Genomic DNA, 12,656 nt, shown 5'->3' with positions numbered 1-12,656 from the left:
TAACCTTTTATGTTTCCCAGGAATGTGTCATGAGTCTTTGTACAGCACATTAAATTGAAGTCTCCTCTCTTAAAAATTCTCAGCATTGCTGTTTTCAGGAAAGATTTTGGTAATTTTATTAATAAATGCCTTTCAGAACTGCAGCTCTCTGGGAGTCTCAGCATGTTGCTCTGAACAGTGAGATCCTGGACACGGTGCCCAAGCTGTATGTCAACAGGGAGGAGCAGATCACTCTCCACCTGGAGTGCCGGGGAACTTCAAATAAAGGCTGCCAGGGAGCAGCCCAGCTCACCATCCAGGTCAGAGGCATGGCACCACCTCTGTTTTGGGGCTGGTGAACACAGAGGATGACTGTGAAATGGCTGAATTATTGTAAAAGTGGTAGCATTTGAGTGAATAATCCACACACATATTAGTGATCTGAAATACCTCGTGTAATGCTCAAAAGGACAAGCAGATCAACAGCTGAAGAATAATTTTTTGCATAATTTGTTTTGCTCGTGGCATCCATTCTGAACTGCTTCCCAGTGTATGGATGTGGGAATTTGCTTGCTGATAGGAATAGAAGCATGAAAATGTTTATGGAAATACTCCCATGTTGCTTAGTAAATTAATTTTTTGATCCCCTCTAAGTTTCAGTCCCTGTGGATTAAAAGCCTTAGATAAAAGACATGAGTTCTATTAGTGTGTGTGATAATTAGGAACATGACCAAGAATGTGTGCTTGGGCACTATGTACTAAATCTGATGAAAGCTCTCAGGGGGAAAGCCATCCAAAATCAGAGTTCTCTGACGGGACTCTGCTTACTTTTTGGAAATAGCTGCAACATGGAAGTCTTCTAGCAAAACCATGTTAATTCTGCAATTAATTTGTGTCTTTTTGTGGTTTAGTTTGAAGGGAAGCACAAAAATGAAGCAGTGAGCCAGCAGCTTCATGCTTTGCGTAAAGAAGTGAGGCAGCTGCAGGCAGAAGCCATGAAGCCACCTTCCCTGGGTGTTGTGGAAGCAGCTGTGCACGTGGAGAATTTCATAACGTAGGTTGCTCAGTGCTGCTCTGGGTAGTGGTGTTTGTGCTTCCATTTTGGTGTGTTAAGAGTTAAAATGTGGAACTTGTTTGTGTGTTTTCCCTGAGCTCATCAGCTCAGGCCAACAACAGAGCTGGAATCTTGAGACCTGTGTGTTTGTAAACCAGTAATTCTTATTATCAGAGGGTCACTCAGGCTCAGCAGGGCACACAGTTTATTGTTTTCTACTACTTTTTATTGTTCTGTGCCTTATAATAGCCCTCCTAATGCTGTAAAAGGACACTGAGTGATGACAAGGATGCTGTGCTAAACTTTAGGAAGTGGCAAACTTGTACCACAGCTGTCTCAGCCATAGACTAAATTACTTGGTGTGAATATGACTCTATGGGTTTTTCTTAATTATAGTTCAGGACATAAATCTTCATTAGAGTGCTGAAATTTGAAATAGTTTTTCAATACGTGAAACAAAATGGTGCTGTGAAATAATACCTAGATAATACCACTTTTTTTTTTGGGGGTATGAATAAAATGGGATCATCCTAGGCCCTCTTCCTCACTTTTACAGTTTATCCCAGAGGTCCACTTTAGCAACTTTATCCTCAATCTTCCAGATTTCTGCTGGGATTCTCTTAGTGCAGCTGGTTTACTATAGAGTGTAATGATTGTACAAGTAAAAGTGTTTATGTACTACTTCATGTTCATTCTTCATCACTAATCTGAAAAATTCTGTGGATGAACTAATTCTTGGAATTTGCGTCTGTGGAATTGCATATTCTTCACCTGTTTTAATTCAGATTTAATGAAGACAGGGGTTTGGTCTCAATGAAACATTTATTTGGCAATGCACAAGAAAAGATTGATTCTATTTTAATTCTTTTATTGTGGAGCCTGTGAAATAAAATGGGCTAGGTTTTCTTACAATACAAAGTCAGTTGAGATACTGTCAGAATATGAGGAGTACATGATTAAAGGGAGAAATAATCCATTGGAATTATGCTTTGGATATCTTTCACTTTCTGACTCTGATTGTGGAGACTGTGTAAGGTTTGGAAGTATCCATTTCAGGCAGCAAAATTACATGAGCTAAATCTGTGACTTTTCAGTCTGGATATGAGAAGGAGGGATACTCAGGGAGTATCACAAATACTTATCTCTAGGCTATATATTGACAAGAAACCTTTCTTTGTTGTCACAGGTTATTTTCCGTACATAACTTTAATTTGCCTTTTCAACTTAATTTTTTAGGGCTCTGATAAATATCTACAAGGTGCAGCCTATGCCTGCAATCAAGAAAGTTGGAATTGGTTTGTTTTTTACGCTGGTAGAATATGTGTGTGATGAAACTCAACGTAATCCTCCCACAAGGCAGTTCTTCACATCCTGCATTGAGATTCTGGGCCAAGTGAGTTTATTTCTTGAATCTGAAAATATTTTCTAAATTTTTAAAATTTGATTTTTGGTGCTTATTCTTTCCAATTTCACTGCTGTTAGTGGGGGGGAGTGGTCCTAAATGTGTTCAGAAGTTTTAAAGTTAATTTCTGAGCTTCTATCTCATTTTGTTTCCAGCTAATTGTATAATGTGCACAGTCTTTAGGACAGATGAAGTTTATATTTAAGCAAAATAAAAACTTGCTCTGTGGTGTCTCTGCTTAGTGTTTATAAATTGTCATTGTGTGAATTAATTTAAATGCTGGTGTTTTGGGCAGGTAACTAAGGTTTGGATACTTTCAGTTCTTAGAAGTGTTTCAGCATAGACTTTGCTTTTACCTGTTGCTTTCTGGTTGATGCACATCTTGTCAACCTCTGTATTTAGACTAAACCTTTCTTCTACAGCCTTGCAGTGTTCTCTGTCTAGTGAGTTATATCAGAAGTTTGCTGGCAGAGAAGACAAGTGCTTGGTGGTGTGGTAATGTTTGCTGTGTTTGTGCTCTGAGAAAATGATTAGCCTCTGCTTTGGGTCCAGATACTTATCTTAAATATAGCTTATTTCAGTGTGCTGCTGTCCTTGAGCACCTCTAAAAGCTGAAGTAGTGAGAAGTTCTTCAGAGCTGTAATTCTGTTAAATTTTTCCTGTTATTAAGTAGGGCTGGTGAAATCAGGATTCATTTTCTTACGCTATTCCATCAGAAAAAAATAGTATTTCTGGGTATTTTAGACAACATATGTTATCACAAATACTGGTATAAATTGAGCTAGGAAGACATATTTTGTGTTATATCTTGTGGAATAGCAGCATTTAGATGATGTTAATCTTATAATCTCAGTCTCTTGTTTTTGAGGAAAACTTCTTATAAAGTTTTCCTTTTTATAAAAGGACCAAAACTGTGGGTATCTCAACAACAAGCTTAAGAGGTATGTTTTCCAGTTGACTGATATTTGGCTGTTATTTTTTCCACCATTCCCACTTCTCTCAGGTGTTCATCAGTGGGACCAAATCAGAGTGCAAGCGTCTGCTCCAGACCATCCTGCAGAACCGGAGGCTCTGTACTCTCCTCTCTCCTTACTTCACTCCTGTAGCCTCTCCCAGTGAATTTGTGACTTTGTACGAAAAAGTTGTGGCCTTTCTGAGTGAGGATAACAGCGATGTTGTCTTCATGCTGCTGACAAAGGTGGGAGTTCTTTGCCTAAAGACCACGTCCTTAAGCTACAGAGGAAGGAGATACAAATGTGGTACTTTAAAATAGCATTGACAGGTTCTGTAGAGCTGTGTTGGTCATACTGGGTGTAAGTGTTACATTTAAGACTCAAGAGGGGCTGGAGTGAAAAGCAAATAGCTTAAGTAGCCTTTTCTAGCCCAGATAGTATCAGTTTGTGCTTCCCAGGGCTTACTGCTGAAATTAAAACCATCTCTTGATGACTTCTTCTGCCTGGTATCTCTGCAAAGACATTCATTACAATAGCCAGTGCATGCCGGGTATCTAACAATCAAAACAAAATTTGGGACAGTGTCTACATTTTCCAGCTCTGCTTGGCACCCGTGTCCTTCCTGCCTGTCTTAAAACAGAGTAAGGTAATAGCAAGATGTGATTTGCATATCTCATGACACTGCCAGTGGAGAAATTAGTGTAGCACTTGGCCTTTGATAGTGCTCTGATTTTCCTCTTCAGTTACAGGGAGGCAGCAGGCAGTCTGTCCTGGGCAGGACTCTGAGCTGTCCATGGTGGCAGTATTGACCCTGCTGACCAAGGTCTGAGCAGGTGCTCAAGGGCTACAAAAGCTTTGCTCCTCGTCCTGAAAATATATGGACTGTGGGCATCAGTCCAGTTTAATGCTTGTGTGGAAACTCTTGACACATCTTTTATGAATCTGAGCCCCTTGGGAAAGGGCTGTTCCATAGATTTGGAGCACTTCTGCAGTATGCTAAATCATAGCCTTTGAGACTGAGGTTGGGAGTTCGGGCTAACAACATGCAAATTCATGATGTTTTTCTTATATACATAGAAATATCATTATTTAATTTCCCTGGTGACTTCTCCCTCCTCCCAAAGGTGTTGTGTGTGCTGAATCTCATGCTCACAGCTGCTCCCTGTGCTCTGTTGCAGTTTGACCTGACGCAGTGGTTGAGTGTGGCCAAGCCGCCTCTCGCGGAGCGCACCCAGCTCCTGGAGTCCATTCACCTGGCCCTCAATGCATGTGGCCTGGAACCTGAAGAAGATATTTTGATGCCATTTAATATCTTCTGCAAGCATTGGACTAACCTTCTCCAGTATCAATTCCCTGACCACTACAGTGATTTCTTAAGGTTGTTCGTGCAAAGTGAGTATCTGAGGTGATGCATCCTAAGCCTTTGTGCAGAACCCTTCTGGCTTAAAAACATGAACCCTGTGCGGTAGAGTTAAACTGAAGAATGTTTTACACTTCCTTAGGTTTCTGCCTTGGGTGTTTTTATGTGCCTTGCTATGTAATGTGGTTTTTTAGGACATATTGTAGTTCTTCTGTGGGTCGAGGCATACACATCAGTGACAACGGATTTTCATCCCATGTAACAGGAAAAGGATGGAGGAGAGTCTTCTGTTAGTGGACTATTAGTCCATATTTAGCACCAATTAGGCCAATATTAGCACCTATTTATGATGGTTATGCCATGGTCTGTAATACAGAACCCTTGTTTTTGATTACCCTTCAATGTCAGGTGGAGAGGTGGAAGTGTGAAGATGTGTAACTGATGCTGAAATCTGCTGAAAATGTCCTGGTTGACATTTGATGCCACACATATTCTGATGTGCCCCTCAAATGAGAACAAAAGTGCTTCTCCTTGTCAAACCATACCTTGCTGAGGGAGCAGCTGTCTCTTAGTGGGTATTTGCAGCCAGGTATATACAAAGTGGGAAGCTGTCTAAGAAGAGAAGCATGTAGATGCCAAAAGGAAATGTTATGTTGATTACATTTGCAAGCTAGAGATGATCTCTCACCCTTAAACTTGGGGCTTTCAAACTCCCACTTCACCTAATTTTTCATGAAGCAGGGAGCTCTAATTTCAACCCTGTTTGATTTCTTTGGAGAAAGGGACTAACATCTTTCTGGTTTTCACAAATGCATTCCCTTCCTTCTCCTAAGGCTCCTCAGAGCAGCTTCTAAGCCCTGACTGTTGGAAGGCATCACTTCAGGCTTTGGGGTGTGATTCCGCAGTGGCTGAGCAGGGCAGTTTCAAGAAAAGTGATTCTGCTGAGGGTCCTGTGGTGAGGGATGCTGCAAAAACTCTGCTCTCCACAGAACAGGTGGGTGCCCCTTGGGTTGATTTGGGTTTTTCAGGGGATACAGGTGCCCTCCAGTGACAGATAACACTGCTGTGCAGCCTTTCTGCAGCTGATTCATAGCTTCCTTCTTTTTACAGGTCAGAGAGACAATAGAATGGCTTTCTACATCCTTCTGCAAGCTCCGGCTGGCCTCGGTGGACTTCAGGACTTTTGGCCTGTTTTCAAAATGGACTCCTTATGTGGCTGCAGTGAACACGTTCCTGGAGTACCTCATTAAACGACTTATTGACACTGAAGTTGCTAATGTAGCCCAAGAGCCTGTTGGCAGTAGCAGAATTTTAGCAGGTAATGTGTCTTAAAAGCAAATTACTTAAGAACAGACACCTGATTTCTCCAATTCCCTCTGTTAAGGGCCATTTAAATATACAGCAAAATCTTACTTTGCATTTGTGCAGTAATGATAATATTAAAATACGTATGGGAAATGTACCTGCTACTTCATGGCCATGTAGGACTTAATGCTTTATAATCTGAGAGGAAGCTTTTTCAATATTTGAGCTTCCTTCGAGATTATTTTATGAGGCGATTGTACTTTCTTAAGAAAAATAGAGTCTTTTGTACTGAGCAGAGGTTTGTAGGGCAACACTACTGAATTTCATCGTGCATTATTTAAATCTGAAAAGAGTCAGCTTTTACTTTTTTTTTAAAACTAATTTTAATTTTAATATTAATTAACACATTTTAATTTGTGCAGGTTTAAAGCATGGATCGTTTTTGCCCGCACAATCTCTGGTGTGTTATAAAAAGTATATTAATAAAACATCGTAACAATGCAAAATGCCTACGATGGTTGTTAAAACAGCCCTATTGTTAAATTAAGCTATTATTAAGCATATTGTAATTTAAATTTTTATTTGACCAGAAATAACTGATTGAATGGTTGGACTCAATGATCTTAGAGGCATTTCCAGTCTTGATTATTCTATAATTCTGTGAATGTTAGAATGAGAAATGGATATTTTATCCACACTTAGAAAATTGTAATATGTTCACTGATTTTGATTTGAAGGAAAAAAGCAACTTTGTTTTGTTTCCTTATAGCATTGCAGTCCTTGTACTCAGTCATTGCTGGACTCTTTAAACCATGGATACTGGTCCTGGAGAAAGAAGATGCAAGGTATATATTGCATTTTAAAATTAAATGAATTTTTGCTAAAGTAGAGGCTTTAGTCCTGTAAGAATGGCTTTCATTATTACCTGTTTTTAATAATTTGTGACTGTCTTGCCTTCCATTTAAATAGCTCTCACTTTGTCATTTCCTTAATAATTACAGAACTATTTCATGACCTACATCAATTTTTCCAAGGTTTAGATAGAAATATTATTTTAGATATGAGAAAGATCTTGTAATAATACGAGCAAGACTTGATTATTTGAAGGGTTTCACTCAGTTTAAAAAACACTGAAACTTAAATTTTGGATTCCTGTTTTTTAACTTCCATAATATCTATAATACCTTTTTAAAAGAAAACAGAAAAGCCAAACAAATACAACCCCAAATGCCAGTGGTATGTACAAAGAAATTTAGGCTAAATGAATGTTGTGATGATTTATTGCCCTGTGTACCTCTGTCTTTGCATGAAAAGTTATTTATGCTACTATGCATTTAAATTCTGTTTTCTTTCAAAGTTTAAAGCTTTTTCTGTTTTCTTTCAAAGTTTAAAGCTTTTGGAGTTGTTAGTGCAGCCTTCAGCACTGAAGGTAGAAGGTTGATAGCAGTTGGTGAATAATGTTATTGAGAAACTGTTATTTAAACTCTGTTATGAAATATCAAACAAGTAATTTATGCTTACTCGGTGGATCTTCAGTGAGATAGTGAACTATGCAGCTCTTCTAAGGAAGAAGAGTCCCAAAAAGCTGAAATTGGGAGGACTGCTGATACCTATCCTTCACTGCTTTAGAGTATCTAAATTGCAAATATTTATGCTCAGGTAACTGAACACTGCAATTTGTGTTGTGCTTCTTTTCAGTAGCCAGCCCTGCTACCCTTGGCTGGAGAGTGACACTCCTGTAGCCTCCACCGTCGTCAGTCTGTTTGCAGATTGCATCAAGCTTTTGCATGAGAGCTTCAAAGGTGAGGATGAAATCATAAGCCTCCCCACTTGTTGATTTGGAGGAAAAAAATACTAAAGTTTGGTGTGCATTTTTTTCTTTGGGTGTATTTTAGTGTAACTTACAAGTTTTTAATCTGCAAAAATAGACTTTCTTCTGCAATCAGGTTTTATCTGAATTTTTTTCTGCTGTTAATTCAGCCATTTTCTTTGATTCTAGAAAAGCTGTTGCCAAGCCACCATGGGGCTCTCTGGTTACACCTAATGCATTACTGTGAGTGTTGCACAGCCCCCAAAATGCCAGAGTTTATTCTCTATGCTTTCCACACTGAGTTCAGAAGGCTTCCATGGAAGGAAATGCATCCAGACCAGATGCTTATGGAGGAGTTCTTTAAAGTGAGTTTATGGCATCTGTTGAATTAAGTTCATATTCAATGCTACCCTTGAAAATAGCTGGAGAACAGTTCTGTTAGCAAGCAGGCTTTTAAAGTTTGTTTTTAGCATTCACAGCTGCTCAATTTGTGATGGATTTTTATGAAGGAGTGCTTTTGAGTCTTAGACAAAGTTGTGGGGCGCTGTACAGCTCCCTCTTTGTTGATCTGCTGGAGTGTCTCATTTATTGCATATGTATTTAATGGTTTTAGTTAGATTTAATATATTTTGCTATTGCCATGTTGTTCTCACTTCCAAGTTGTCTGAGACAAGGTAAAGCTGCAAGAGGGAGAATTAAATGATGGAGAAAAGACATTTGTCTACTCCTCTGCTGACCTAAAGTGCTGCTGTAGATTTACAGCTGGCTAACGAACTGAAAAGCATAAAAGTACTTATGTCCTACATCATTTTATGCACCTGTCTTTTTCTCTTTCTCCTTCCTAGATCGAAAGAGGCAGCCCCAAGAGTTGTTTCTTGTTCTTGGGTTATGTTTTATGTGAAGTAAACTGGGTCAGTGTCCTCTCTGATGCCTGGAATCCCAACCCTCACCCTCAGACCCACAGCATGATTGTCTGCTTGCTGTACATGATGGTCCTGCTGGCAAAAGAGGAACAGCTCATAGGCAAAGAGGTAATTTTTGTGATGGTTCATACCCATCTCTTAAATGAAAATAATCCTTTACTAGAAATGACACGAGATCTTGTGACTAAATCCAATTCATTGCTTCTGGAGGACTCTTCAGAGGGTCTTGATCATCTTAAAAAGTCCTATTTCACGTTTGTCAGCTTTCTTCCACTTGCAGAATCTTCTGCTCCCCATTTCCTCTAAGGCATTACAAGATGCTGCACCAAGATGTCACTGGCCGCCTTTGACCATCGTTGTATTTCAGTTTAGGAAAATTACCAGCATGATGTGCTTTGACCTGAATGTGTTGCCTTATCACGAGCTTCTCAAGCTTCAGAAGACAGCTGTTTGCACATGGTGTGAGTCAGCCTCAGGAATTCCCTCCTTCCCTCCAGCAGTGTGTTAAACTGACCCACTGTTAGGAGGATTTTTGCCTCCCAGAGCACTCCTGTGACACCTTGATCTAAATCTCAGACTTTCTCAACCCTGTGTTCCAGGGCATGGGCAACCTGAGGAGTACTTGTTGTACCAGTGTCACATTCCTGTAGAAGTAGTGTAATTTGGGTTGGTTCTGGATTGTCCCCACAATTCCAGCATTTGTTCATTCTAAAACCTGTAGAAACATGGAATAGGATATAGAATATCCTTAGTTGGAAGTAATCATCCAGTCCAACCCCTGGCCCTGCACAGACCCCCAACAATCCCACCCTGTGCATCCCTGGCAGCGCTGTCCAAGCACTCCTGGAGCTCTGGCAGCCTCGGGGCTGTGCCCATTCCCTGGGGAGCCTGGGCAGTGCCAGCACCCTCTGGGGAAGAGCCTTTCCCTGATATTCAGTCTAAACTTCTAACAAAACTCCATATCAGTTGGTGTTTCTCTGTGTCCAGGGGGCTCTTTATCACTGCAGATGTTTGAGAACAGATGGGAGCTGCTCATAGACAGAGAGGCTTTTACATCTGCTGACTGGCACTACCTGTGTGAGCTGTGGGGCTGCTCAGGGTGGTATTTATGAGAATAACAATATGAGGAGTCCCCAGGTTGATGGATGACTCGCTAAATGGAAAATGAGGGACACAGTTTCTCCTGTGAACTTGCATTGATGTATTTTCAAAAATAATATTTTAATGCCTCTTTAAAGCATGTACTGAAGTGACTTTAACTTGAAGGGTCTCCATATATTTCCAGCTGTCTTTACATGTTTACATGTCAAATCTTAACATTTTTCACAGACTTTTTTTAGAGCTGCTGCAACAGACTGAATGCAGTTCTGCAAGTGCTGGAGATGAAGTACATGTGTTAGCTTATTGCTTGAATAAGGAATTGCTTTTCAGACACACTCCCTAAGTTCATCTATTTCTGTGGGTTTTCAGCTCCATCTCCTTCAAATTCTCTGAAGCTAGAGCTTCCTTCCAATATTGAGTACTGTGAGTATGAATTGAAAGCTGCAAAGAAGGTGCAGCTTAAACTGATGTCTTTAAATCTGCAGGAATCTCCACTCATAAAGCTTCTTGGACAGACCAGCTCCCTTCCTTGGCAGCTTGTGGGCATTTCATCCTATGAAAGCATCATCAGCTACTGCAACAGTCACTACCCTCCCTCTGTTATCCTTGCTAAGGATGCTGGAGCTGAACTGATTGTGAAGCTCCTGAAAATCTCAGCTGGCTTTGGGGCATCTTCAGATAGTCACATCCACCTTGTGAGTTGACCTACTTTTGAAGCATCTCCTTGCTGTTCTTGGCTTTTGTGAAGTTATGTTTGTGTATATTATAGAATATGGAAAGAGTTCTAGCTGTCATTTTTGTTTTAAATCTTTTTGTCCCAAATTGTTTTTAATTTTGTTTGACAGGATGCAACTCTAAAGTGCCGAGTGTACATTCGTCAGGTGGTTCAGTTCCTCAGCACCTTAGAACAAAGTGGAAAGATAACCCTTTCAGTTTTGGAGCAAGAAATGGCCAAGTTGCTAGATGATGTAGTCATCTTTAATCCCCCAGGTTTGTGTTGGGGAAATGGCAAATTGCTTCAAAGCTGTCAAAATCCTTTATTCCATGGAGTGGATTGATGAACTTGTTTGATGGTTTAATTATTTGCATTACTGTCAAGTCTCCCTTATGGGCAGCAGGACATGGCGTTTTGGGGATGTGTACATAGGTGGTATATTAGCACAAAGCAAAAATATGAATCTTGCCCTACAGAGATGTCAAGAGTGATAGAACCAACATTAAAAATGGGTTAAGTTTGTGAGTAAAACTGGCTGACATAGAGGAGCTTGGGTGATTAATTTCTTTGTCATCTGGTGGTTTGGGTTTTTTTCTAATTTTTACTTTACTTGTCATTTACCTGTCTTTTAAAGGGAAAAAGGGCATGAATCCATTCTCCTAGTCCAGAGGGATTAGGAGCAATGGGTAAAAACTGAAATTGGGAAGATTATGTTAGGTATTAGGAAGAAATTCTTACTGTGAGGGTGATGATACACTGGCACAGGTTGCCCAGGGAAGTTGGGGGTGCCCCAACCCTGGCAGTGCTTCAGGCACTTACATTGGGTAAGGCCTTGAGCAACCTGATCTAGTGGGAGTGTCCCTGGCTGTGGCAGAGGGGTTGGAATCTAGATGGCATTTAAGGTCCCTTCCAACCCTTAATATTCTACGATTCTGTGACTCAGAAATGGTTCCAAATTGTAAAATCAGGAAAACTTGACAGTGTTGAAGTAGAAGAGGTATACTGGTGTACTGTAGTGGGAATAACACGTCCAGACATCCAGGATTGTGTGGTGAGATCCTCTAGGTCTCATTTTTAGTACTAGTACCATCTTGAGGTTCCTCTGTCAGTCTGTGAGTTCAGGTGAAATCGTGTCTCACTGTACTCCACAGAAATGGAGTAAATGAGGGGTTGTGTCTCTTCCTGCCCACGGGTGTGTAACGAGGAGGAGGCTTTTCCCAGTGGTAATCTGGGTTCCAGTGTGTGTCCCTGAGGGGATTCTGTGGTTTCTCCTGGCAGACATGGACCTGCAGACGCGCCACCTGGCCCTCAGCAGCCTGTTCACGGAGACGCTGATGATGCTCAACAACTCGAGCATCACCACGGCCGAGTCACTGCGGGGCAGCCTGCGCTGCTGGATCGAGGGCAGGGTGCAGGGGCTGCTGGCCATGCCCCTCCTCACAGCCGCCTGCCACAGCCTGGCCTCCGTGCGCCACATGGCCGAGACCACCGAGGCCTGCATCACCTCCTACTTCAGCCACGGTACGGGCCTGTCTCTGGGACTGTGGGAAATGGAGTTGTGGAGAGTTCTCAGGGCCTGGCTTCTTGCTGTGAGGGTGGTGATGTGTCGCAGATATCTTTTATGAAAAATCTTTCCTTAGGATTTTTCCTTTAGGATTTTGCTGTGGAATGCAACAGGTGCATCTGTGATTGGCCCACGTTGGTTGTTTCTAATTAATGGCCAATCACAGCCCAGCTGGCTCAGACAGAGAGCCAAGCCACAAACCTTTGTTATCATTCCTTATTGTTCTATTCTTTGCTGGCCTTCTGAGGAAATCTTTTCTTCTATTCTTTTAGTATAGTTTTAATGTAATATATATAATAAAATAATAAATCAAGGCTTCTGAAACATGGAGTCAGATCCTCGTCTCTTCCCTCAACCTGAGACCCCTGTGAACACCGTCACAGTGATACACTGGCACAGGTTGCCCAGAGAAGTTGGGGGTGCCTCAGCCCTGGCAGTGCTCCAGGCCACATTGGGTAAGGCCTTGAGCAACCTGATTTAGTGGAAGTAT

At 41.1% G+C, this 12,656-nt stretch overlaps 1 protein-coding gene across 1 annotated transcript in view; it reads left to right on the top strand.

The window, feature by feature from the left end:
• Positions 1-12,656, top strand: part of EPG5 (ectopic P-granules 5 autophagy tethering factor) — a 52,911-nt gene that overhangs the window by 32,506 nt on the left and 7,749 nt on the right. The window contains exons 27-40 of the mRNA XM_059491974.1: positions 137-299; positions 891-1,033; positions 2,270-2,426; positions 3,439-3,633; positions 4,567-4,780; positions 5,582-5,742; positions 5,859-6,066; positions 6,823-6,898; positions 7,752-7,855; positions 8,053-8,228; positions 8,709-8,894; positions 10,373-10,582; positions 10,733-10,877; positions 11,881-12,123. Coding sequence (XP_059347957.1) covers positions 137-299; positions 891-1,033; positions 2,270-2,426; positions 3,439-3,633; positions 4,567-4,780; positions 5,582-5,742; positions 5,859-6,066; positions 6,823-6,898; positions 7,752-7,855; positions 8,053-8,228; positions 8,709-8,894; positions 10,373-10,582; positions 10,733-10,877; positions 11,881-12,123 — 2,381 coding nt within the window. The remainder of the gene's footprint in view (positions 1-136; positions 300-890; positions 1,034-2,269; positions 2,427-3,438; positions 3,634-4,566; positions 4,781-5,581; positions 5,743-5,858; positions 6,067-6,822; positions 6,899-7,751; positions 7,856-8,052; positions 8,229-8,708; positions 8,895-10,372; positions 10,583-10,732; positions 10,878-11,880; positions 12,124-12,656) is intronic.

Source organism: Ammospiza nelsoni, chromosome Z (assembly GCF_027579445.1).
Source record: "Ammospiza nelsoni isolate bAmmNel1 chromosome Z, bAmmNel1.pri, whole genome shotgun sequence".
NCBI lineage: Eukaryota > Metazoa > Chordata > Aves > Passeriformes > Passerellidae > Ammospiza > Ammospiza nelsoni.
This window is presented reverse-complemented; position numbering and strand designations above follow the sequence as displayed.